Here is a 27,031-nt window from a genome sequence, read left to right as displayed (position 1 = left end):
ATTAATTCATTTTTTATTGCTAAAAAAATATATTCTCACACATATTCAAGTATATTTTGTTGCTATCCTAACTATAATCCCCTATGGCCGCCCTTCTTAGAAACCGGTACCACTGTGCACCGGTCTTAACTGGACAAAAAAACGCAGTCGGGGCTAAGGAATTTACATGTTAAATGCAACAACACTTTAGCCCCTTGGGCTTAGCTGTTAAGCCCGGAGAATTCTCTGGGCTTAACTTTTTCAACAGATTTAAATCTGTGCTACCAACTCAACTTGTTCGGAAATTGTTTAGAATTTGTTTAAAAACATCAAAACTGATGTTTGGAAGGACAATTATTATTTTAAATATTTATTTAATAGTTAATTGAACTTTTTTTTTCAAAAACACACAAGAAACCCCAAAAGCGAAAAATATGACAACTTTATATTTTTTTGTGTCAGCTGATTTCGGAACATTTAGTATGCAGTGCTGCCAATTTTTCTCGCTAAGCCGCGAGGCGTTTTTTTTAACCAGTTAAGCCCGGTGGTAATAAAAAACACACCTATTGTTTACATTTTCCCCATTATGGAAAATATTCTGGGGTAAATGTAAACACATGCAAATCGACTGTATTTTAAAATTTTTTTGTTTCACATACATCAAAATTCAAAACTAAAAAGTATTTGCAAACTATACTGACTTAATTGAATCTGCAAAAATATTTAATTTTTCTGAAAGACTAACGACTTGTTTGGCACTTTAAATAAAATGCACGACTGGGTCGCACGTACTTGCTCTTGTAGTTCAAAGCATCTTTATCTTAAATATCTATTGGAAATTTAAGATTTTGTGAAGAAAAAAAAAAAATAAAAACAAAAAAAAAAATCGAAAGTTAAAAAAATTCAATTTTTTAAAAATTTTTTGAAAAACTTTTTTTTTTTAATTTTTTTTTACATTTTACACTTCAATACCTATGATGTCTGTAAATTTTGAAAAAATTGACTTATGCTTTGATGAAATATATGGACTTAAAAAACATGTCAATTTTTGAAAAACGGCAACGCCATATTTCCGCTCTTGGCATTTTTTGAGAAAAACTAAAAACGCAGTTTTGTTGGAATCAATAAGAGTACTGCGCACACCAAATTTAAACGAAATCGTTAGAGCCGTTTTCAAAAAAATTTGAAATACCTCGAAAACGTTATATGGGAGATATGCGTTAAATTGGAGATATTAAAAAAAATAAAAAAACGGACCTAGGGAATTACGTAAAAATCATCTGTACCAAGTTTCAAGCAAATCCATCCACCCGTTTAGGCCCTAGCTCGATGTACAGATGGACGCACAGACGCACACACGCACAGACCGACGGACGACGGCATGACGAAAACCACTTTTTTGATCTTCTCCATCATCGTAATGTTGGTTTTGATTAAAACCTCGATTTTTTTTTCTACACGAAACCAATACTTGCCCTATAGAGCAAGTAAAAATTATATTTCACGGAAAATACGCTCGTCGAATGAATTTTCTCTTGACAGGAATGAGTTTAACGTATAAGTTAAAAGATACATGCGTCCGCGATTTGTACTTATGTATGCGTCAAAGAGATTTAACTGATTTAAATGAGCCATGTTCTCATTTACCCCTGTTTACGTTTACCCAAATTGACCCTATCTGTTATTTTAAGGTTGTATTTTGTTTTATCATGTAGAATGCGTAAATTTTACATAAATATGGATACCGTTTGTACAAACTAAGTTTGTTTTTTAATTCTAACAAAACCGGAGTGATAAAAAAAAAATTCATTTTATTTTAAAAATAAAAATACGGCAACATCGGCAATTTTTAACTAATAGGGGTTAAAGTATTTTTAATTACCGACGCGACGGACGTTTGAAAAAAAAGATCATCGAAATCGGAAGTGCGTTCTTTTATTCGCCGATGTTAACTCTTGTTAACAATAGTTAACTTTCTTCGTTCCTAAATGAGAAAAAAGTTACGAAATGTATCATCGTGACGTCACAAAATCGTTCTTAAATTCAATGTTGAAGTGTCAAATAGTTACATTTTGTAATGTCGTTTTCTATTGACTTTTGAGATTTTTGTGTAAAATTCTCAGATTTTCCACTGCAAATAGAATATGAAATCTAGTTTTGTAATTGTGTGCGAAATCTGTGCGTATAAAAAAAATAAAACAACAACAAATGTTCAGACAAATGTCAAACAGAGGAGTGTGTGTGAAAGTGCGTGTGTTTGTATGCGTGAATCTTGATAAAAATCCAGAATCAGATTCTTGAATCTCAGATTCATTTTTTTGTCATTTTTTTGAATCTCAGGACGCAAATAGATCATGAAATCTGAGATTTGTCCACTATTTCCCCTCTTCACCCCCCCTTTCAGCTGTCAAATTCACAAATCTCATTCTGAGATTCGTCAATAGAAAACGACATAACTTTTTCCAACTCAGCTTCTGGACTTGAGTTTCAATGTTAATCTGTTAGACATAAACAAAAAATACCAAGACTGGAAACTTTCGTACGTCTTTCCCCCCAAAACCCTTTTGTGTACAGCGATGTCTGTGAATATATGTGATTGCCACCACGTTGGTAAATGACGTTAACACGGACACATTTATAGATTCACGACATTCACCACACATTGGACACGAACATAACGATAGGTTCACTACATTCACCACACCTCGCAGCTTGTAGGCAAACGTCAGTTGACCGCCGAGTTTCCAGTCTTGGTATTTTTTGTTTATGCTGTTAGACACAACCAAATGGGGAAGAGAGGGGAAGATGTGAGAAGAGAATTTTTTGTTTGTTTTCATATTTGAAATTATTTAATGCATATTTTTGTTTCAATTTGCTTAGAATTCAATTTAAAAGAATTATTTCAGTACCAAATTAATTCTTTCTTGTTTATTTATTTATAAAATTGATCTCAAAAAATTTTGTTTTGACAGATCGACAAAATGAAACATTAATCGTTTCTAAATCAAAGTTGAAATTTTCTAACAAAATCTAACGAAAACAAATACAACGAAATTTAATAAAAGAACGGGCCACGGAGCTGTTCGGCCGTGTTCCCTTATAATTTTTTTATTTTTATTTGAATAATATGACCAAAATACAATAACAAATTAGATTATTTAAAAAATAATACAAGGAGCATACATATATAAATTTTTGTAATGGAACCGAACTTACTTTATTTGGTGAAAATTTAGTACATTGTTAATTAATATTGTTGAAATTTGAGTTTAAAATAATGAACTTAATAAATTAACATAAAAAACTAAACAAAACACTACAACAAAAACTTAGAGCTACCTACTATCACACGCTTTGCCGTCGATTTTGACAACTGCCAAAAGTTCAACCATACGAAATCTGTGTAACCTCACACAATGACGCTTTTCTACGTAAGCTTTTTTTTGAAAAACGTAAGGAAACGTAAGAAAGCGAGTAAAAGTTCAACCAGACTGAACTTTTGCTCGCTTTCTGACATTTACATGCACAAAAAAACGACATCGAGATATTTTAAATAAAAACAATTTACGTATTAAAAACAAGAATAATTTAATGACTAAGTTTTATTGTTATTTTGATTGGTTTTGTTTTTATAACTATAGGATTAAAGAATAAACAAATTTCTATACATTTTTTAAACACATTAATATCCTTCTTCATTTTTCCACATTTAAATCAAAATAAAGACTTGGCCCAATAATTTTGTAAGTGACTGTGTTTTTTTTATTTGACAGCAGATTTTATGTTTCAATCAGCTGTTCGAAGTCAAAGTGACAGAAGCGGGCTTTGACCCTTCAAGCAAACAAGTCTAACATCGGTCCGAATCCGCTCCGCCTCCGCGGAGCCGATTTTATATGTATTGGTTTTTTCACCACGATTTCTCCTTCGACTTTGTGTTCATACACAAAAAGTTGCAAGTGTGTGAGTGCAACCCCGTTTTTCTCGCTCGGAGTGTCTTTTCTGCATGGTATAAAAAGGCAAGGTATGATCCATAAACAAAAAATACCAAGACTGGAAACTCGGCGGTCAACTGACGTTTGCCTACAAGCTGCTTGGTGTGGCGAATGTCGTGAACCTATCGTTGTGTTCGTGTCCGATGTGTGGTGAATGTCGTGAATCTATAAATGTGTGCGTGTTAACGTTATTTACGAACGTGGTGGCTTTCACATATATTCACAGACAGCAATGTACACAAAAGGGTTTTGGGGGGAAAGACGTACGAAAGTTTCCAGTCTTGGTATTTTTTGTTTATGGTATGATCATTAGAGCCGCCATCTTACAAAATGGGGTAATAAGGTTTTGACGTTTGGCATTTGGCAAAGTCAAAAGCAACAACAATTTCCAAGACAAATTTGTTTACAACAACAATTTCAATGGGCTGGGCTGTCAAAACCTTAAGTAGCCATAAGTTTTGACAGTTCTCGTTACTGAGTTTTTTCTAATGATCATACCTTCTCTTTTTATACCATGTCTTTTCTGAACTCCGTTTTCTTGCTTGAAGGGGAGGATTTCTCTACGTAACGCGATGACGCGTGTCGCAAAGCGTGATTGTGTTTCTGCTCTTAACAGGCCGCCTCCACAGGAGATAATTTTTGTCATGTTGACGTGTCTTAACAAGAAATGTCTTGTGGAGGCTCGCCATTTCTTGTTATGATTCAATGTTAGACAACCGTGTCTTCGATTTTGTCTGAACACGATTGTCTAACATCGAATTTGACAAATGTGTTTTTTTTCTTTTGGAACTGCAGTTTTTTCATTATTTTTTGTCGTCTCATGAAGAAGGTTGTCTCCGTAGTAGCGGACAACAAAATATATTTGTTTGTTTTGCGAATTTTTGCATGTTTTATGTTGAAATGAATTAGATTTCATGAAATGGTATATACTTTTTGAATTTATTTATTTATTTTGAATTTATTTAACAGGTATTATAATTTATTTTTATAAAAATAAATTGTTTATTTTTTGGAAGGCAAATAAAAAACAGACCAAGCAATGGGTACATGTATAAATTTAAAAAAAAAGAAGTACCTATTCATACAAAATTGACCATATAAAATAAATTTTGTCCGCAAAAAAACATACATCATCCTCTGGCGAACGGGGCATATGAAATGAATTGTCCGAACAAAATTTGCCCAGCCAAGAAAAAATAAAATGCACGACTGGGTCGCACGTACTTGCTCTTGTAGTTCAAAGCATCTTTATCTTAAATATCTATTGGAAATTTAAGATTTTGTGAAGAAAAAAAAAATAAAAACAAAAAAAAAAATCGAAAGTTAAAAAAATTCAATTTTTTAAAATTTTTTTGAAAAACTTTTTTTTAAAATTTTTTTTTACATTTTGCACTTCAATACCTATGATGTCTGTAAATTTTGAAAAAATTGACTTCTGCTTTGATGAAATATATGGACTTAAAAAACATGTCAATTTTTGAAAAACGGCAACGCCATATTTCCGCTCTTGGCATTTTTTGAGAAAAACTAAAAACGCAGTTTTGTTGGAATCAATAAGAGTACTGCGCACACCAAATTTAAACGAAATCGTTAGAGCCGTTTTCGAGAAATTTGAAATACCTCGAAAACGTTATATGGGAGATATGCGTTAAATTGGAGATATTAAAAAAATAAAAAAAACGGACCTAGGGAATTACGTAAAAATCATCTGTACCAAGTTTCAAGCAAATCCATCCACCCGTTTAGGCCCTAGCTCGATGTACAGATGGACGCACAGACGCACAGACGCACAGACGCACAGACGCACACACGCACAGACCGACGGACGGCATGACGAAAACCACTTTTTTGATCTTCTCCATCATCGTAATGTTGGTTTTGATTAAAACCTCGATTTTTTTTTTCTACACGAAACCAATACTTGCCCTATAGAGCAAGTAAAAAATTGTTATGTTGTAGATGTTAGACATTGAGTTAGAGAAAGATATCTCCTGTGGAGGCGGGGTGTAATGAATGGCAACTTGTATGCGCAGCTGATATTGTCGGTCTTCTTGACTTTCCAATGTATATGTACATAAGCGGGTGGAGATCGAGATGCGTATTTCCTTGTCTAAAATTTTGATGTTGTCGATATCAGCCATGTGTGTGTTGTCAATCATGTGTTGTGAGCAGGACTGTCGTTTCAAACTTCGAGTTGGCAGTACATAAAAAAGCAGTATGCCGAAGTTCGGAAAAAAAGGTTTTAATTTTGTAATAAAGAACTAGTTATTATTGAACTTGGTATGAAATTGTTTGAATTGAATCTACGGTCACGATATCTAATAACACTGGTTTACAGCCACAATGAACACTCAATTCCACTTGCGATATGTGCCCTTAATTATGAAAGTGGACTAAGTCACTCCCAAAAATGGCATCAAATCTAGCCTAAAAATAATTTATTATTTAAGGGGTAAAGTTTATTTGAAAGCGAAATCGCAGTAAATAAACTTCTTTATTGCTCCCCTAGTGATTTCATAAAAGAAATATAATTAAATCGTTATAAGAAAATTATTATGTAAGTTTTTCTTCAAACAATGCAAAAAGTGACTTAGTCCACTTTCATAATCATGGGCACATATATCATATGTGTATCAAGATATGCATTCATAAAAAAAAAGAGTTGAGATAACTATCTATCAGACATGATATTACGATGATAGAGAATGCAATAAAAGTGGGATGGGAACGGCGAGTCCGTCTATCTGTCTGCAAAGGGATCTACCTACAGCCTAAACGGATGGATCGATTAACATTAAACTAGGTATGTAGCGCTTTTTGGCGACTTTCCAGAGGGGTTTTTGGAATAAATTTTTTTGGACCAAAAATCATATACCAATTTTGGAAAAGTTTAATTTTCTCGAAAACGGCTACAACGATTTTGTTAAAACAATTCATGTGTTATTACAATTCCCACCTTCTAATGAAAATTTGCATAAAATGTATACATTAAATTCAAAACACCAACCTTTATTTTTATTTCTGTGCATATTTATTGAAAGGTTGTGTCTAGAGTGAGCTATTTTAGCTCAGATAGCTCAATCAAGTTCATACACAAACCAAAATTATGATTAAATTCAAAACACAAACCTGTTTGTGAGGGCATATACCGTCGAAAGGAAGGTATTAAACGCTTTATACCTTTCACACGTATTCACAGATAGGAAAACAAGAGAAAAATAAGGGAGATGTATACCAATCAGTTGAAATTAAATAAGCGGGTGTTTTAGGCAAGGGGGGTACGAGTCGGCTCTCTAGGTATTCCTTCCTTTATGTTTGCCTGTATGGTTTTTTGCGTCGCGACGCCGACGCGTGCGTCGGTCGTATTCTTGTGCATATAGGAGGTGTTCCTTTCTCTATCTTCTTGTGTGGCTTTCCAATTTGTTTTGTTTTTTGTTGCTTCACTTTGAGAGAAAAAAGAGTCGAAGAGAAAAAATGTTATTCAAAGCTGCGAAATCATGGTAAAGGGAAGTGCACTAATACATTCAAATTCATTTACATGAAATTTGAGTTGGCTGCTCAGGTAGACCTGCCCTTAATATAGGATTCGGAGTGGTATGTAGCTAGGTTGGGTGTATACAAGGTTTCTTTTTACTTCAAAAAACATTTGAAGAAAATTTGCATAAGCCCAACTTCGGACCAACCCCGAAATCCCATAGCGAACCCAAGTGATGATAATGAAGTTACAGGGAAGCAGAATACGTTGTTGTTGTTGTTCAAAGATTATAAAAATACGTCTCAATTGAAATAAAGAGCGCCGCGCCTTCCCGCGGCGTTAATTTAATTTTCTCATGGAAATATACCAAAATTTAAAATGAAGTCTTATTTCGTATTTGGTTATTTCACGTTACCCATTAAAACATTTTAAAAACATTAGTTAAATTGCCTATTTTTCTTTCAGCCACAGACATTTGCACTACAGCCAGGCGAGGGAAATCTGCGCCCCCGACAAGATCTTGGCAGCAGTGGAGTGGATGACATGACTCAATTGGAAGATCTACATGAAGCATCACTATTATGGAATTTACGTCTACGTTATGACAACGGTCTTATTTACACATTTGCTGGTAGTATTCTGATAGCAGTAAATCCCTACAAAATGTTTCCAGATTCATATGGATTAGAAGTCGCAAAGCAGTACGCCGGAAGGCCACTTGGAACGTTGGCTCCACATTTATTTGCAATTGGTGCAGCTGCTCATGCTGCTTTACCCTCTCCTCAAGTTGTGGTCATTTCTGGAGAATCTGGTTCGGGAAAAACAGAATCTACAAAGTTGGTGATGCAATATTTGGCAGCAGTTGTCCCCGGAGGTGGATCTGCATCAGCCGTTATTACAGAGCAGATACTTGAAGCAGCTCCATTATTGGAAGCATTCGGAAATGCAAGAACTGCTAGAAACGATAATAGTTCTCGCTTCGGAAAATATTTAGAAGTATATTTTAAGTCAGGTGCCATTGTTGGTGCCAAAATAACACAGTATCTGCTTGAAAAATCAAGGATCGTAACACAAGCCCCGGGTGAAAGAAACTATCATGTCTTTTATGAAATGTTAGGCGGTCTTTCGGAGACAGAAAGAACCAAATATGGGTTACTGGAAGCAGACAAATATTTCTACCTTAATCAGGGAGGTTCCGATTGTGCTTCGGGTAGAGTTGATTGGAGTTCACTTCAGAGTGCTATGCAAGTCCTTGGCGTGTCGGAAATTGAACGAGAAGGAATTATAAGAGTTTTAGCTTCGGTGCTTCATCTTGGAAATGTTTACTTTCATAGACGTCAGCTAAGGCATGGTCAGGAAGGTGTTGAAGTTGGATCAGATGCTGAAATTAAATGGGCTGCCCATTTGTTGCACATATCTGCTGAGGGACTTCATCGTTCATTGACGAGCCGTACAACTGAAGCAAGATCAGAACGCTTGCACACACCCTTGGGAATCGATCAAGCTTTAGATTCCCGAGATGCTTTCGCTAAGGCGCTGTACGCTGGTCTATTCAACTGGTTGGTTTCCCGAATCAACTCTATCGTGCAAAAAGGTGGAACTCATGACGCCCATCGAATTTCAATACTTGACATATTTGGTTTTGAAGATTTGGCTGAAAACTCATTCGAGCAGTTATGCATCAATTACGCTAATGAGAATCTTCAACTTTACTTTAATAAGCATGTATTCAAGCTGGAGCAAGCTGAATATGCTAGAGAACGGCTGGAATGGACGCCTTTGAATTGGGATGATAATTTGCCTGTAATTCATTTATTAGCCAAGAAACCAGTTGGGGTTTTTCATCTTTTAGATGATGAGTCAAACTTCCCAAGAGCTTCGGATATGAGTTTTTTAGAAAAGTGTCACTACAATCATGCTCTCAACGAACTTTACTCTAGACCACGAATTGGAGCTCAAGAATTCGGTATAACCCACTATGCAGGTCAAGTTTGGTACTGCGTCGATGGGTTTTTGGACAAAAATCGAGATGCTCTACGCGGTGATGTGCTGGAACTACTTGCGTCCAGTAAACTTCAACTTGTTGTCGATCTTACTAAGCAGTTACGAGCACAACGAGATTCTGGAAAAACTCTACCAAAAGGCTCGAACGGACGCTTTGTTACTATGAAACCCCGCACACCGACCGTTGCAGCAAGATTTTCGGACTCTTTGCAACAGCTTTTGCAATCTATGGGCCGTTGTAATCCTTGGTTTGTTCGATGCGTCAAACCAAATAACGAAAAACATGCTCTTAAAATGGATATGCCATGTGTTCTTCAGCAGCTTCGTTATTTAGGGATGTTAGATACTATACAAATTCGTCAAAGAGGTTATCCCGTTCGTTTAAGGTTCCAACATTTTGTGGAACGCTACCGTTATCTTATGAAAGCACCCCTCCCGCGAGGGACACCATATCGTGAACTTTGTAGGACAGTCTTGGAATCAATTCCACGCACCGGGATTGAGGGTCCAGATTTCCAACTGGGAGCTACAAGAGTTTTTCTACGTGAAGCGTTGCACCGAATGCTAGAAAGTGGTAGATCAGATTGCTTGAAGAATGCTGCGGTAGTGATTCAAAAGAGTGTTCGTGGAATGCTTGTTCGCCGTAAACTTGCACGAGAAAACAAAGCCGCAATGAGGGTTCAATCAACATGGCGTGAATATCGAGAAAGAAAATATTTCAAAAAGCTTCGATATGGTGCCATAAGAGCTCAAGCATGTTGGCGAGGAAAGATGGCAAGAAAACATTTTACCAAACTTAAGGCAGATTATAAACGCCGTATGGATATGCAAAAGGTTCAAAAGGAACGTGAGGCGAAGAAGGTAGCCAAGGAAAATATTGAACGTAGCCAAGTGGCTTACTTGGATATTCCAGCAGAATTAGCATTTATTTTTTCGAAAATAGAAGGCTGGACACCACTGCATGGCGACCGACATTTGGTAAAAGTAGTAGGCACTGTCCCAGGTCCCCCTGTGACAGGTGAATTGCCAAAAGATTTGGATCAATTTTCTTTTGGAAAATTCAGTTCTGTATATTGTAATGGCTTAAGACTGTCTACCAGGCGTGATCCTATAACCGCTCCATTTTTAACAAGAGCAGCTTCACGAGATCAAGATTTTCAAGATGCTCTAGCTATTTTCAAACTAATCTTACGATGGGCTAATGACACTCCACTAGACAGCCACAAGGAAAAAGTTCTATCCGACTATATTGTCCACAAAGGGCTTTCTTCACGAGGCCTTCGGGATGAAATTCTCGTACAAATCTGCAACCAAGTTTATCAATTGGAAGAAAATCAATCTTCACGAATATGGCAACTTATGGCTCATTGCTTGTCTTGCTTCCAACCAAGTCCTGCATTCAGCAAGTATTTAATGAACTTTATCGCTGAAAATGCACCAAACAGCATGAAGGAACTCTTGTTAAAAAAAATTCTGCGTAACTCCGGGTTTTCACAAGCTAACGCATGTCGTAGTTTTACACCTTCGTGGATTGAATGGCGAGCAATTTCTCGAACATCAGACATTGCTGTGGCATTGATATTACCAGACGATGTAACTCAAACAGTAGCTATTGACTCTTGGACAACGTGTGAAGAAGCCGCTTCGCTGGCAGTTTCCACGCTTGGCATTTCTAATCATGGATGGACTGTTGTGCTTGATGATGGAAAATTACTCATAGACTCGTGCGGTCTAGATTATGTTCTAGATTTAGTTGCGGAAAAAGAACTATGCCCTGCATTTCCAGCTGCTCGAAATGACTTATTTAAGACAGATTCAAAGTTTTCACGAACACTGATTCCAGAAATTGAGGCAAGTAGCCCAAAACGTCCTCAAGTGCCTCCTCCGGAACCACCGCAGACCAAATCTTCTCCAAAACCAATGGAAGCTCCAATTCCAGAACCAGCTGTTGAAAAAAAAATTGAATATAACGCAGTTCGAAAAAATTCACGGGATCTTTTATCTAGAAGTTCAGCCTTAAATGAACGTTATTTTGAAACAGATAAACTGCGATCGAAATCCTTGGATGATTTACTTGCTGGCGACGATGCTGACATAATAACCACCCCAGAGCCAGAGCCTCTTACAGATTTAGGGCTATCAGAAAGTCGACTGAACGACAGATATCATTCAGCAGAGCGTTTGACTCCAATGGGTAAGGAAACAGGTCCACGATATCAAAAATCGCAGCACGCATCCCGCAGGTCTCATGCAGGATCTCATTCAAGTAAATACATGGACAAATCAGAGTACGCCACAAGATCTTCGGCTATGTCGGATACAAGTGAAGCACCCTCGTTGGCTAGTCACGTTCGAAGAGTACGGGTCCCATCACAGGCTTCTGATGTTGATCAGTTTCTCGATGATCTTTTTAGTCCTGTATTGGATGGATCATTAGATGAACTTTCTGATGCTCGTTCCTTAGCTGCTAGTATTCGAGGAGGAGGCATTGACTTTTTGGAAGCACCTTACGTAGACGATTCAATTCATGGTTTAGCCAATGCAAAGTTACTTTCAGTTAAAATCAAAGGCGGTGGAGAAAAGCTTGTTGAGAGTGGCAGCAAGGACGGTAATCTCGACGAATATATATCAGGCTTATTCAAGCCCATTTTCATAAGCGATACCTTAAATAATTTACAAGAAAGATCAGAACTAATCGAAACTATCAAAGGTGGAGGAACAGCTCATCACCCTCCTGCAACAACATCGGGTTTTGTGTCTAACCCAAGTATGAGTCGATCCGTTGGTGGGGCCATAACGAGTAGTGTTAACCCTGAAAACCTAATGCAAATGATAAGCACACCACAAGATGCAGATCCTTCTTTGTATCAACATCAGGTACAACGGGCGTTTCTTCAATCAGCTATGGCTCAAAATTTACAGATTCAACAACAACTTTTGGCTCAAAATCAAGCTCTTCAAACATTACTTAGTCAACAGGATACATCACCAGTTTCACCCGCATCACCACCACCTATGCAATCATCACTCACAACCCATACCACGACAAGCAAAATTAATTTACAAAATATTGCCACATCTTCAGTTCGCAGACAGAGTTTTAAGAATCGTATCTCCCAGTTCTCTGATGTAGATCGTAACCGAAAGACTTCTTCGGAAAGTGGGGGATCACTGATACCTCCACCTCCACCACCACCAATGCCACCCCCAATAGAGTCAAAGGATCCTTCTGAAACTCGACATTTTCTTGATCCATTTGGGCGAGCAAAAACGGTTCGTATTGGAAAGTGGCGTTGGCCACCACCGCAAGATGGACCCCAACCAGATAGCGAGGAGGACTTCTTTGTATTCAAAATGCGTCAAAGTCAAAGAAAAACTACTCCACAGTCCCAATTGCATAGCTCAAATGGTTCGCTCAATGGATCTACAATCGAATGGGAAGAGTTTGAAGTAGATTCCTCGAAACCACCATCACCTCCAACTGTACATACATCACAATTTATGAGAACTCACATCAAAATTGAAACTTCTGGTGGAAAGCTCATGAAGGACACAGGAGAAATTAATCAGACAAGCTCTTCAACAAAATTATCTCGAAAAAGTTTTGAAATTGGCGGTGATCGCCCACCACCGGGTAGTGTTGGTAAGCTTAAATTAAGTTCAGAAATGCGGCAAAGGTTGGAACAAGTTACTGCGGGTCATTCCGTACGATCATCAATTAGTACAAAATCAGAGCAGCGAGCACCAGCAAAATTGGAAGACACAAGAAAACTTATGCTGCAACAACAATTGAGTGGGCATTTTGGAATGATGGGAGCTGCAGCAGATATTTCATCTGTGCGATCACAAGTGGAACGAATGGAAGGTAAGCTTTCGCCACCTCCGCAATCGAGTTGGCCAGCAGTTGTACCTCCAGCTCCATCTGTACCAGCACCACCACCACCAATTCGTCCTCCAACAACAGCTCCTCCGGCTCCACCACCCGTTCCAAAAAGTCCACCTATTCGTGAAGATCAGATGGATGAACGTGAATATCGATCGAATATGCAGCAGGACATTCCCGCATTTATTCAGCGTCAAGAGCGTGACACATTTGGCGCACGTCACAATTGGAATGGATCTGAGGTTTCTAAAGACACTTATGATTCGTGGGGTCGCGCTGAGGCGGCTAAGCTAGACATGGTCTACGAAACCAGTTTTAAAAAAGAAATTCCAAATGACAGAGAGAGGTCTAGATCAAGATCTCGCTCTCGAGATCGTGATGATTTTTCAGAGTCAGTGTGGGACCGCACTGAGGTCGAAGGACCCCCATCAACTGGATCTGAACGTGAACGTGAAAAAGAACGAGAAAAACGGGAACGTGTGTATGAAATGAGGCAGGTAGAACGAGAAAAGGAAAGTAACAAGGTATATCATCCTCCATCTAAAAATTTACTAACTCAGATAGATCGGGAAACTTCAAATCGCAACCAATCGCTTAGCCAGACCAACGCAACTAACTCTACTACAACTACCACTGCTACATTTAAAACTCATATGGTTCAGAAACTAGAAAAGGAACGCAAGCGCAAGATTTCAAGTTCAACTTTCGTTTCTCAAGGAACTCGCAGGGATGATGAAACCGATTATGGTGAGGAATGGCCAGTGCCTTCAATACCAGCACCTGTTCCAGCACCACCTTCGCTCAAGTCACCTGCCACTGCATGCCTTACTTACAATCGTGTTGCATGGAAGTTACGTGTCCGAAAGGAGGTATTTCATCCCAGCGAACCAATTGGTCCACCTGCTGCCCTAGACCTTTTATTCGCTCAAATCATGGGGGATGTGTTTGGACTAACGCCTTGTCTCCGAGTGACGCCTCAGGAAAAGTCTGCTGCAGTAAATATGCTCAATGGACATGGTATAACGGTAGAAAATTCACGCAACCACAATATTCGTGCAATAGTTAAGAGGCACTTGCTTGACATGGCACGCAGTTGGCCGCTTTACTTTTCGCGCTTGTTTGCTGTACAAGGTGCTCCCCAATTTCCTGACGTTTCAATCATGGGAATATCGCATAATGGCGTTTATTTGGCGAGACGAGATGCAGATTATTTGATTGTGGTACAATCGCTTCCATTTCACGATTTGCAAAGTGCAGTTACTCTCCCACGCCCCGCCGCATTACAGTTGAACATGCGTAATGGTGGACATCTGACACTTCACGCAATACGGGCTTCTGCAATACAAGCAATGATACAGTCTTTTTCACTGGAATTCAGACAGGTGAGTCATAAAATTGCAAAATCATGGAGCTGAGAAATTTCGAGGACCGAATTCATAAAAAATCAACTTTGTTTTATGATAAAAATTTCATGCTCAAATGTTCGCTTTAGCTATAATTTGTCGGGTCATGAACGGGCAGAGCACAAAAATGTATATTTTTCAATTTACCACAAAAACCCTAAAATTAGTACTAGAAAAACGTTCCTTGAATAATGGTGATCTCTTCAAAAAATCTAAAGTGGTCTAGAAGTATTGTCAATGTGCATGATAAATAAAATTATATTAAGATAGTAGGTCTTAAATAACTCAAATATAACTTTATTTCTTGGTTCAGTGACCAATTTCTACAAAAAAAATGCTTTTATGCGAGTCCGAAATACTTAGGCCATAAGTAGTTTTTTCTTTTGTTTTTTGGTAACTTTTTTCATAAAAGTGTATATTAGGCCAGGCGCACACATGCGATTTTGATCGCGCGATTATTCAGTCGCAAATTAGATGACAACAATTTCAATGACTGTAGACACAATTTTCAAATTTTTAATCGCGGGAAGCATGTGTGTTCACAGTCATTGAATTTCTTGTGATCCATTTTTGCAACTGAATAATAGCGGGACTAAAATCGCAAGTGTGCGCCTAGCCTTACAGCCTTTATTTAGATACGATACTAATTAGAAATACCCAAAAAATGCAGAATTATAAATGTAAGACCACATTATTTATTCAGATTCTAAGTAAAACAAAATATTTTTGAGATTATATTGTATTGGCCTTAATTTTTAATCATAATATCACAAAAAAAAAGAAATTTTAGTCTAAATATACCCCAAAACAAGCGTTCCCGGAATGACCGTTAAGCGTTAATTAATGTACACTACTTAAAAATGAGAATAAAACTAGCTTATATCATACGAGTACATTTAATATATTTATCTATAAAAATGGGTGTGAAATGATAAATCGTCGCCTTAATAAAATAATGTCGTATGTTACATTCGGCTACTTTTGGGAAAACGCAATTAAAGTTCAGATTTTTTTTTAAAAATGTCATGATATATACAGAAAATATTTGTCTATTTAATTATGTTAGAATTATTTCAATATTCCAATCCAGAAACAAATAATAGTCAATTTACTCCAATATGCCGATGTCGTATGTTACGTTTTCACAGAAACTATTTGTTAGCCAAACACATACTACAAATTGATGACACATACGACAAAAATAAGCAAAGTTTTATTCGACACTTGTTTACGACATACGACAAATAGATGTCAAGTTCAATGTGAATAACAAATATGTAACTAACGTTAATTTATTAACTTTTTAAAATCACATTGGCTCTTGGTAATAACCCGAGTTTAGCAAAATTCGATTTTAACAAAAACATCAATGGTAAAATAATATACCTACATCTAACTAAAATTAAGTTATGGGGACTTTTCAAATTAAAATTATTAAATTTCAACTTTGTAAATTATCTCGGAAACGGATACAGATATCGAAAAACGGATTTCACAGAATGAAGGAGAAAAATCAATTAGCAAAACTGCATTCAAATCTCAAAACCTCAATTTTGCACATACGACAATATTTTATTGAGGCGACGAAATGTATATAATATCAACTAAAAACAAGCACCCTTGTTTTTAATCGGCAATCACTTTTCTTAGAGCAATTCTATTGACCTTATTTTGAATTAGATTCAGCATCAAAAAATACCTTGAAAGCATGTGTCATATGATGATTTTCCATAAACAATTTTTTTTTCACTATATTTTGACATCTTATCCTAAAAGCAAACTTTTTGCCAAGTTTCATGAGTGTGACATTTTTTTTTTATTTGTTGATTTAATGTATGTAGGTACTATTTGACCTATTTTACTTTGAAGACAATTTATACTTAGACAAAAGTTTGACAGCTATAAGACAAATACAAACATGGTTTAAGAACACATTTTCCAAAGGACACCGCACTATTTGTATGAAAAAGTGGTTTCAGTCAAATGCTCCAATTTCTTCCACAGTACTTGCTTTTGACATCCCGAACAAAAGTGTCATTGCTCAATGCTCATAGGTCACAACAAAATCGTATGACCTGGGCCCTATTGCACCAACCACTTTGCACTTTTCATTTTGCAACTTTGCAAAACGATAGGTACTTTTCTGCACAGTAAAAGTGCAGTGTTTCACCAAAAATTAAAAGTTCCCCACTTTGCAGTTTTTGATGTTTTTTTTGCAAAGCAAAAAGTTCGGGCGTTGCACCATCTGAAAATGGAACTTTGCGCAATTTGAAAATTTGCTAAGTAAAGCAGTAAATAGTTCCAACTTGTTTTCGTTGTTAAAAAAAGGTTGAAATCTTCTTCTTTACTTAAACAACGATATCTTTTGAAATTTTACTGTACTTTATGTTATCATTTGTTATTTTTTTGGTTATAGTTACTTATACTGCTGCCGAATACTCGGCGGCATCTCTAGTTTAAATTGGTACAAGGAGTGATATAAATTGCGAGCGTCAGCTAGCAAGAACATTTTTTTGAAGAAATAAATTTGAACCATTATTAGGCTTTATACAAAAAATTATTTCGCACAATTTTATAGCAATTTTTTCTGAAATTTTGTAGCAAAAAATTGATATTTTCTATTATAATCAATTAAGTTCTAAATTAAATCGGGAATACTGAAAAACAAAAATTTTAAATAATCCAAGTTGTTTGGCATGAGCTAATTTTCTAATTTGAAACAATTTGATAATAGAAAGCTAAAAATATAAATAAATATTTTACATATGTAGGTACTTTTACATAGGTACTCTCTGAAATAAAAGGATAAGATGTCGGAAAGACTTAAATAGATTTAACGGTAATATTTCAAAAACGAGATGTGATCGAATATTTTTGTCTTCGGATTCGAGTTCAGCAACCCTTTGAAAAAGTATAGTTTAGTCTCGACACCAAAAACCTTGTAGAAATACTTGTGTTATTTAAAAAATCCCATACCCCTCCCCTTAAATACGGCTATGAATATCATTAATTTAACTTCAAATTGAATGAGGGATAATTTTTAATAAGGTGGTTGGCAATTCTAGAAAAGACTATGTGGCCATGAAGCAGAGGGCAGAGGTGCGTTATTTATTTTACCTTAGTTTATTTATGTTTATTCTATCGAACTATGGTGTTTTGTTTAGGTACAATTTGTAACTATTTGACAGCTGAACATCATTCCTAAACTCCTTTTGAAGTGTCAAATAGTCACGATTCGTAACTATTTCCAATTCACTTCCATGATCTGAGTTTAGTGTGTTATGATAGGAGAAAATTTATTTTGAATAAAAGCATGACTTTTGGTTATAATAATGGAATTGGCATTATTCTAAAAAAAAAATTGGTCGTTTGATAGTTTAACATTATCTAACAGCAAATAGTTCCTAAATGATTAAGCTGGCGATTTAGAAAAAACTTCTGAGCCGATCGTTGGGCTCGAACCCACGATGCCTGGCTCTGCAGTCATCTACCTATTCCTCTGTGCCATGGCCACTGAAGCCACCTATACGACAACATGATACAATTTTCAACTATGTCTCCCCTCTGTGCCACGTAGTTCAGTGTTGTATGTTCTTCTCTCGTTATTTCTCTCTTTAGCTTTCTGTGTTGTATTAATGTCTTGTGTTGTATCAGCTAAATGGACTAAGATTCCCAAGCTGCAGTGTTTTTAGTCCGTAATCATGGGATTAGTTTAATATATGTAATGTAATGTAGTTCCTAAATGATTTGTAAAAAGAACACAACAAATTCTTACAATGCCACTTCAATTTGTTTTCACATACTAACCATAGTTAAATATTCTTACTAGTTAATTATTCCTAATTTCAAAAATTTATTCTTAATTTTACATCACTCACGTAATCGTTCAAAGCGATTCATTTAAAATTTATCATTTAATAAATATACGAACTTTACACGAGAAATGGGAATCCGCAAATGAAATCTTGTCTTTGCATATTATTTATTTATTTCAATTCGTTAAATACTAACGTGAATATACTAATACATATATACGTATTACGTATTACGTAATACTTAAATTCTAACTTAATTACTCTCATATGTATGTGTAGGTAATAGCGTCCTGATGAAGAATTCGAAAGTCTGGCAGGTTTATTTCACGGCATTCTATGGTTTATGAGGAGTTGAAAAATGCATTTTTTTCCGATTTTTGTGTCGAGTATATAACCACTTCAATTCATATAAAGCCGATAGAGGGCGATACCTTGATCAAAAAGTTCGGTCCCAGACGTTTTATTCGCGACATTACCCTTGCCAGACGTCCTTGAAGAGCACCGAAACAGCAATTTTCAAACAAAGATGCAAGATGTATAACCGTCTGGTGGTACCTCTTAAAAAATCACCACTACCCATTGATAGAAAATAAATTCGTCTCAGACGTTTTAACCACGGCATTACCCCCACCAGACGTCCTTGAAGATTCGAAATGGCGATTTTCATACAAGAGTCGCTATTTTGGAACTCTTCAAGGACGTCTGGTTGGGGTAGTGCCGTGATTTAAACGTCTGGCACTAATTTATTTTTTATCTGGAGGTAGTGGTGATTTTTTAAGAGTTACCACCAGATGGTTATACATCTTGCAAAAAATAATATTCTTACTTTTGTTTGAAAATTGCTGTTTCAGGACTCTTCAAGGACGTCTGGTGGGGGTAATGCCGTGGTTGAAACGTCTGGTACTAATTTATTTTTTATCTGGAGGTAGTGGTGATTTTTTAAGAGTTACCACCAGACGATTATATATCTTGCAAAAAATAATATTCTGACTTTCGTATGAAAATCGCTATTTCGCGAATCTTCAAGGACGTCTGGCAAGGGTAATGCCGTGAATAAAATGTCTGGCACTAATTTATTTTTCATCTGGAGGTAGTGGTGATTTTTTAAGAGTTACCACCAGACGGTTATACATCTTGCAAAAAATAATATTCTGACTTTTATTTGAAAATTGCTGTTTCGGGACTCTTCAAGGACGTCTGGTTGAAACGTCTGGCACTAATTTATTTTTTATCTGGAGGTAGTGGTGATTTTTTAAGAGTTACCACCAGACGCTTATATATCTTGCAAAAAATAATATTCTGACTTTTGTATGAAAATAGCTATTTCGCGAATCTTCAAGGACGTCTGGCAAGGGTAATGCCGCGAATAAAATATCTGGCACTAATTTATTTTTTATCTGGAGGTAGTGGTGATTTTTTAAGAGCTACCACCAGACGGTTATACATCTTGCAAAAAATAATATTCTGACTTTTGTTTGAAAATTGCTGTTTCGGGACTCTTCAAGGACGTCTGGTTGAAACGTCTGGCACTAATTTATTTTTTATCTGGAGGTAGTGGTGATTTTTTAAGAGTTACCACCAGACGGTTATATGTACATATATCTTGCAAAAAATAATATTCTGACTTTTGTATGAAAATCGCTATTTCGCGAATCTTCAAGGACGTCTGGCAAGGGTAATGCCGCGAATAAAACGTCTGGTACTTATTTATTTTTTATCTGGAGGTAGTGGTGATTTTTTAAGAGTTACCACCAGACCAGTATAACTCCTAGAGAAAAATGATGTACTAGAGATTAATTTGAGTCTTTGAGAGTAAGGGGGAAGTAAATTATCATGACGTGACCAAGGCAAGGAAGAAAACGAAGACACAAACGCGAAAACCTCTGAATTGCTTCAAGTCTTGTTATATGAGTGGCATACTAAGGTGACCACACTATACAGCTATATTCGAGTATTGGTAGTACAAAAGACACATAGAGCAGTTTTAGAACATAAGGGTCGCGGATATCGCGACCAAATCTCTTTATAAATCCTAGCATTTTATTAGCTTTTTTAATAATGTGTTTAAATGATCTATAAATGTTAGCTCAGGATTAAGAATAACTCCTAAGTCTGAAAACACAGGGACTTTACTTAAGTGACATGAACCAAACGAATAATTAAAAACAAACGGGACTTTTTTGCGTGTAAAACTCATATTTTTACACTTGTCGACATTAAGAACAAGACGATTTTTATTGCACCATTCCCTAAATAAAATTAAGTCTTCTTGTAACAGTAAACAGTCAGAAGTAGGTACTAGGTACATACCTACATTTAATACTTTTGAAAAGCTTAATGTCATCAGCATAAGGACGGACGAATTTTTAATGATCGAAACCAAGTCATTTATAAATAAAATAAATAAAATTGTACCTAAATGGCTGCACAGAGGAACGCCTGAATTGACGACAAATTAGTTCGAATACATATTACGAAATACTACACTGTAAAGCCAATTTTTTAGATACGAGGATATCCAATTTAAAAAACTATTATTAAATCCAAGATTGCTTAGTTTTAATATCAATGTTTTATGACACAGTTCGTCAAAAGCCTTACTAAAGTCAGTAAACACACAATCGACTTGCCCACGTTTTTAAAAAAACATATAAACTAAAGGACGTGAAGTAAAATAAATTAGTAACGGTAGACTTTTTTTTAGCGAATCCATGTTGTTGATAATTGACGTACAATGAAAGGTAAGTACATTACATACAATTGACTCAAACAGTTTTGTATCACAGATAATTTAGCTATAGGACTATAATTCATAATTTCGTTTTTAGGACCTTTCTTGTGCACAGTTGTGATGAATGCACTTTTCCAGATATTAGGAAAAGGAGAACTTTTTAAAGACTTATTAAAGAGAACACTTAAGAGGCCTCCGGACAAAAGTTCGAACTCAGATTCGAAAATTCGTATCTTCGAATAAAAATGAAATAGAAAAAACTCAGACCTAAGAACATGTTTGAACTTCGAACGAACATCGTTCGATTGTTAGGGATACAAGATAATACAGTAAAATAAGGAGAAAAAAGGGGTAAATCTCGGAATGAATGTTAGTAGAAATTTTTTTTGCTCAATATCTTCCTTTTGCCATTCTATAACATATCTCAAAAGTCTAGAAAAATCTCATGTCCGCTTGTCGCGATTTCAAGGTCGCGAAATGGACATTTTCAAAATTAGCAAAAATATGCTATGGTATTATATACACATATGATACATGATTTCAAGGTATTTTTTTAATGCTGATTCCAAAAAATCTAAAATTAAGACAATCTGACGTCTCTGGAAAGGTGCAGATTTTAAAAAATTGGAAAACTACACTTCAGATATTTGTGTCAGATCAACATCAATAAGGTGCATTACTTTTCAGGGATGGTCAGGTTGACTTGTTTGTGAGTTTTGTTGGAATTAGTGTTAAAAAATACCTTTAAATCATGTCGCTTATGTTGGTATACATATAAAAATTTAAACTTTTCTTATAAATTTTTTAAAATCTGCACCTTATTTTCAAACCAAGAAAATTAGGACTTGCGGACATGAGATTTTTTTAGATTTTTGAGGGTAGTTAAAGAATATCCAAACAAAGATTAAAATGAAAAAATTAGCCTATTTGCACTTATTCCTAAGATGAACAAGAATCTTCTTTAGTGCATATCCTAAAATTTGCCCCTCCATCAAAAAATACCATTATATCGTAGGTATATATATTTTTTGTAAGGGATTGTTTTGATTTTTAATAATGATGGATTCTAAAATCTTCATGCAAAATTTGGTTCATCTACCATAACTTTTAAGGGTTTTTCGGCAGTAAGTTTGCAACTGTTATAATAATATGAGTTGACAGATGATAAACAGGTATAACTTTTTCCTGTTTATCATCTGTTATAATAATATGAGTTGTCTTGATTTTAGATTTTTTGGAATCAGCATTAAAAAATACCTTGAAATCATGTATCATATGTGTATATACTACCATAGCCTATTTTTGCTAATTTTGAAAATCTCCATTTCGCGATATGACCTTGAAATCGCGACAAGCGGACATGAGATTTTTCTAGACTTTTGAGATATGTTATAGAATGGCAAAAGGAAGATATTGAGCAAAAAAAATTTCTACTAACATTCATTTCGAGGTTAAACCCTTATTTAACTGGATTAAGATACTTTTTTGTTTTCTTTTTTTTGTTTGCAGTCTTGTTCTGGGACTAAATATGAAAAGGAACACTGAATGATTTTATGTATGAGATAAGGAAATAGTTTTTCTTTTATGTTTCCGTATAATACTAATAAACCTAACTCTTTCGCTTACTGAAATAATTATTATAATTATGTTTTTTTTTTGCAGTAGTGTTACAAACTGATATTGACACAATTTACTGATCATTGCTGCGACCGCAATATGTGGAGGAAATAAAACGAGACGATGATTTCTGGAACAATTATTTTTTCAAAATTTTAAAATAATTCGCTTCTTCCTGAATTTGTTGTTGATCTTCGAATTCCTCGTGGAATGCCAATAAGAAAACCCACAGAAGAAAATGGATGAATTCAAATATTTTCTGTTTTTTTTTGTCTGTTTGGTGTAATGTGCAATCTCATTCAAAACTGTGACAGACATGGGTTTTTCCCTCAATGAGCTAGGAAGGTAGTTACGTTTCTTCCTCAGAATAAACATATACCATATACCCACAACAGCGTATCGGCGTGGCGGGCCGCGGCATGGTATCTACAATAATTACCACTCTAATTTCGCATTCCATATTTTTTTCAATCCTCATACTTTTTTTTTTTACCAACCCAAAAGTCAACAAGTACATGAAAAGCAATCCTTCTTCAATCCTTCACATAAGAAACTGTGAATTTCATTACACAAACAAAGCACCCACATACACATCCTCTACCTACTTTTCCGCTGAGAAATTATAATTGTTATACAATGCAAAAAATTTCTCAGATACACAAACAACTCAAATGTCATCCACGACAACAACATGAAAACAAGTTTTTTTATTTCTACATAAATTGGTACAAACAACACTTTTTTATGAAAATATTATATTCCAAACCTACCTACCTACATCCATTTCTCTGTCTAACATCCGCAGATCCGCACATTTTTCTATCGTCATACTCCTTTTTTTGTATCTTCTTACTTCCAACTTGTTTATGTTCCAACCATAAACAAAAAATACCAAGACTGGAACATAAACAAAAAATACCAAGACTGGAAAATTTCGTACGTCTTTCCCCCCAAAACCCTTTTGTGTACAGTGCTGTCTGTGAATATATGTGAAAGCCACCACGTTGGTAAATGACGTTAACACGCACACATTTATAGATTCACGACATTCACCACACATCCAACACGAACACAACGATAGGTTCACGACATTCACCACACCTCGCAGCTTGTAGGCAAACGTCAGTTGACCGCCGAGTTTCCAGTCTTGGTATTTTTTGTTTATGGACTGGAAACTCGGCGGTCAACTGACGTTTGCCTACAAGCTGCGAGGTATGGTGAATGTCGTGAACCTATCGTTGTGTTCGTGTCAAATGTGTGGTGAATGTCGTGAATCTATAAATGTGTGCGTGTTAACGTCATTTATCAACGTGGTGGCTTTCACATATATTCACAGACAGCACTGTACACAAAAGGGTTTCGAGGGGAAAGACGTACGAAAGTTTCCAGTCTTGGTATTTTTTGTTTATGGTTCCAACTTCAAACAAAAAAAGGGGTATCTTCGAAAAAACAACCATGGTGGTAAATCGATGAACTAAAATTAGCCGTTAACAGAAAGTAACGACTTTTGATAAAAAAATAGAGTTTTATTAATTGTGTTATTTTGCAATTATAAGTAGCTTTTTGATTATTTTTTTTTTTGTTGGATCAATTAAAAGAAGGTATTTTGTCATTTGGGGAAAATTATATTGCTTTTTTCATACAACTACACATTTAAAAATGCATGAGAAAATGAGCAATTTTGATGTTTTTCATGAACTGATTATTCAAAAATAGGGCCAAAAATGAAAAATCCGCTCAGACCATGTTCTAATTTTAATCATTACCTTTAAATTGACATATATATCATATGTGTTTTCCACTTCAGTTTCTCATAAACTATACAAGAAAAAAGTTGTTTTCGGCTATTTTGCAAAAACTGTTATTGAAATATTAATATAAGGTATGAACTAAATTTAAAAAGTAAAAATGTGGCTAGACCATGTTTTAGATTAAAAGTCAATATTTCATTAGCAAATTAGTTTTTTGCAATAAGTGTTCTGTGAACCTCACAAACTGTGCAGAAAATTTCCGAATTTCTCGTTTTTCTCAAAATTTTGTCCGGAGGCCTCTTTGCAAAACATTGCAGAAATTGAAATGGAAAGTGGAAATTTTTTTTTTGTGCAACGAATTCTTTACAAATTGGAAAAACTTTGTTGGTGCAACAAAATTTGCAAAGTTAAAGTACAAAGTGCAAAGGTTGGTGCAATAGGGCCCAGGTTTTGAGTTTTCGGTCAGTAAAAGTGTGCCCTTTCGTATACTTATGTTAGTATACCTTTACTCATGTTAATGATAATTTCTCTGTTGATACTAACAGTCAGTGGCGGATCTAGGGGGGGGGTCGTGGGGGTCATGACCCCCCCCAAAACCTCAGATGAAAAATAGAAAATTATAAGGCAAAAAGGTGGAAACGAGCTTTTAAACTATAAGAAGGGTTTCTTTACTGTTATGACTATGCTTTAGGAAATGATTCATGGGCATATTAGCAAGAAGTGGTTTTTAGTTGTAAATATAATGAGACCATGAAAAAAAAATTTTGATTACTTACACATTTTTTTAATGAAAACTTTTAAAACCTGAATAATCATATAATTTTCCATGATATAATAACTATTACATGATTACATGTATTCCGATCCACGAACGCTATATCATAACCAGGGCCCGGATTTTTATGCAAATGCATATTTTTTTTTGGACAGCCTTAAAAACAAATGAAACAGATAGTTTTTCGAATCAAGAGATTTGCTTTAAAGTGGCATTCAACTGCATATTTTTGCATATTTTGGTATAAATGTATATTCTGGCTTAGTGACCATATTTTCACAATAAATGCATATTTTTCGAGCATATTTTAAGAAAAATAAATTTTAAGGACCTTAAACTAATTTCTCCGATAAAACATTTCTATCTTCATCTGGAAATGAAAACTGTTGAGAACTTGGCAGTACTAAACACAATTCCAGCTGACTTTCATAAGTTTAAACTATGGGTTTCTCAGTGAGGCTATAGTAAAACTAGAGGGTTGGAACTCGCTAAGTAACGTCTGTGGATTTGGAGAGGTCATTTTCCATGTATAAAAGTTTATTAAAACCAAATCCCAACGGTTTAGTTTTGAAAACTTCAGGAAGCATTTCATGATTCATGCTAACAAAACCTTTTTACGAAACTAATGTACTAAGATATTATATAAATGATATATTTTTTATTAAACCTACCTGAATTTAATGTCAATTTTATTTACTATTTGCTGTGAAAACTTTCCATTAATAAAAGACTGAATTATTTTTTATTTTATTTAATTTTTTTTTTGTTTACTTTTGTATTGTACTGAGTATTTTTGCAGCATATTTTTGGATTTATTAAGGCATATTTTAGATTTTTGATGGCATATTATGTAATTTCAAGTGCATATTTCGTGTTTTTTAGGGCATAAAAATGCGGGCCCTAATCATAACTAATCGCAATAACTTAATTTGATATTTTGGTTTAAGAAGATATACACTTTTCTTTGTAACAAATCTGTGTGGAGGAAATTTATTTCATCCTCAAAATACCTATGTAGTTTTTAATTTGTACATTTTTTTCTTTTTAAAGCTAACTTTTTCTTTCAGAGATCACATTTCTTAAAATGCGTATTAAACATAATAATTATGTTATAATTATAATAATTATACTATTTTTACTCGGTACTTTTTCATAGAAAAAAAATATTTATGGTTTGATGTTTCCGCAAAAAAATAATGATGCTGAAAACATCGCTCTTTCAAACATCGATGTAATCGAAACTTCAGTTTTTTTTTAAGTGAAGCGCACCAGGCGAGTTCTACCTAAAACACGAATGTGGAAGAAAAACATTTCTGAATTTTTTCGTACTTTTAGTATAGTTGAACCATAAATTAAGGTACCTTTCACTTAAGAATTTTGTAAAAATATAGGTAATTTTCTCCAAACCGGTCCCTGCGATTTTGATAAAAACATTCAACTGCAATCGCAATGTAAAATGTGGTATGGTCAACATTGATTCAATTTTGAAAAAACAAAAAATCATTCCGAAAAACAGTTTAATCAAAGTGGTTTAACTAGGTTCAAGATACACACAGTGTAGAACGGTAATTAACTTCTAAATTTGTTTAAAATGACAACCTCATTA

General features: G+C 35.2%; 2 protein-coding genes and 1 long non-coding RNA gene across 9 annotated transcripts in view; 1 reads left to right on the top strand and 2 right to left on the bottom strand.

Moving 5' to 3' along the window:
• The window catches only part of LOC129918438 (YLP motif-containing protein 1-like), a 239,962-nt gene that overhangs the window by 47,051 nt on the left and 165,880 nt on the right, over positions 1-27,031 (bottom strand). The gene's annotated exons all lie outside the window — the stretch shown is intronic.
• The window catches only part of LOC129918434 (unconventional myosin-XV), a 261,312-nt gene that overhangs the window by 155,417 nt on the left and 78,864 nt on the right, over positions 1-27,031 (top strand). For all 5 annotated transcript variants that reach the window (XM_055998956.1, XM_055998958.1, XM_055998957.1 and 2 more), the window contains one exon: positions 7,912-14,715. In XM_055998956.1, coding sequence (XP_055854931.1) covers positions 7,912-14,715 — 6,804 coding nt within the window. The remainder of the gene's footprint in view (positions 1-7,911; positions 14,716-27,031) is intronic.
• On the bottom strand, positions 2,227-24,066 carry LOC129918448 (uncharacterized). The gene is made up of 2 exons (XR_008772958.1): positions 23,804-24,066; positions 2,227-2,540 (listed from the first exon to the last, which is right to left on the bottom strand). It is a non-coding gene; the product is annotated as an uncharacterized LOC129918448 (long non-coding RNA).

This window comes from Episyrphus balteatus, chromosome 4, assembly GCF_945859705.1.
Source record: "Episyrphus balteatus chromosome 4, idEpiBalt1.1, whole genome shotgun sequence".
Lineage (NCBI taxonomy): Eukaryota > Metazoa > Arthropoda > Insecta > Diptera > Syrphidae > Episyrphus > Episyrphus balteatus.
Note: the sequence above shows the minus strand (reverse complement) of the source record. Positions and strands in the feature narration are given on the sequence as shown.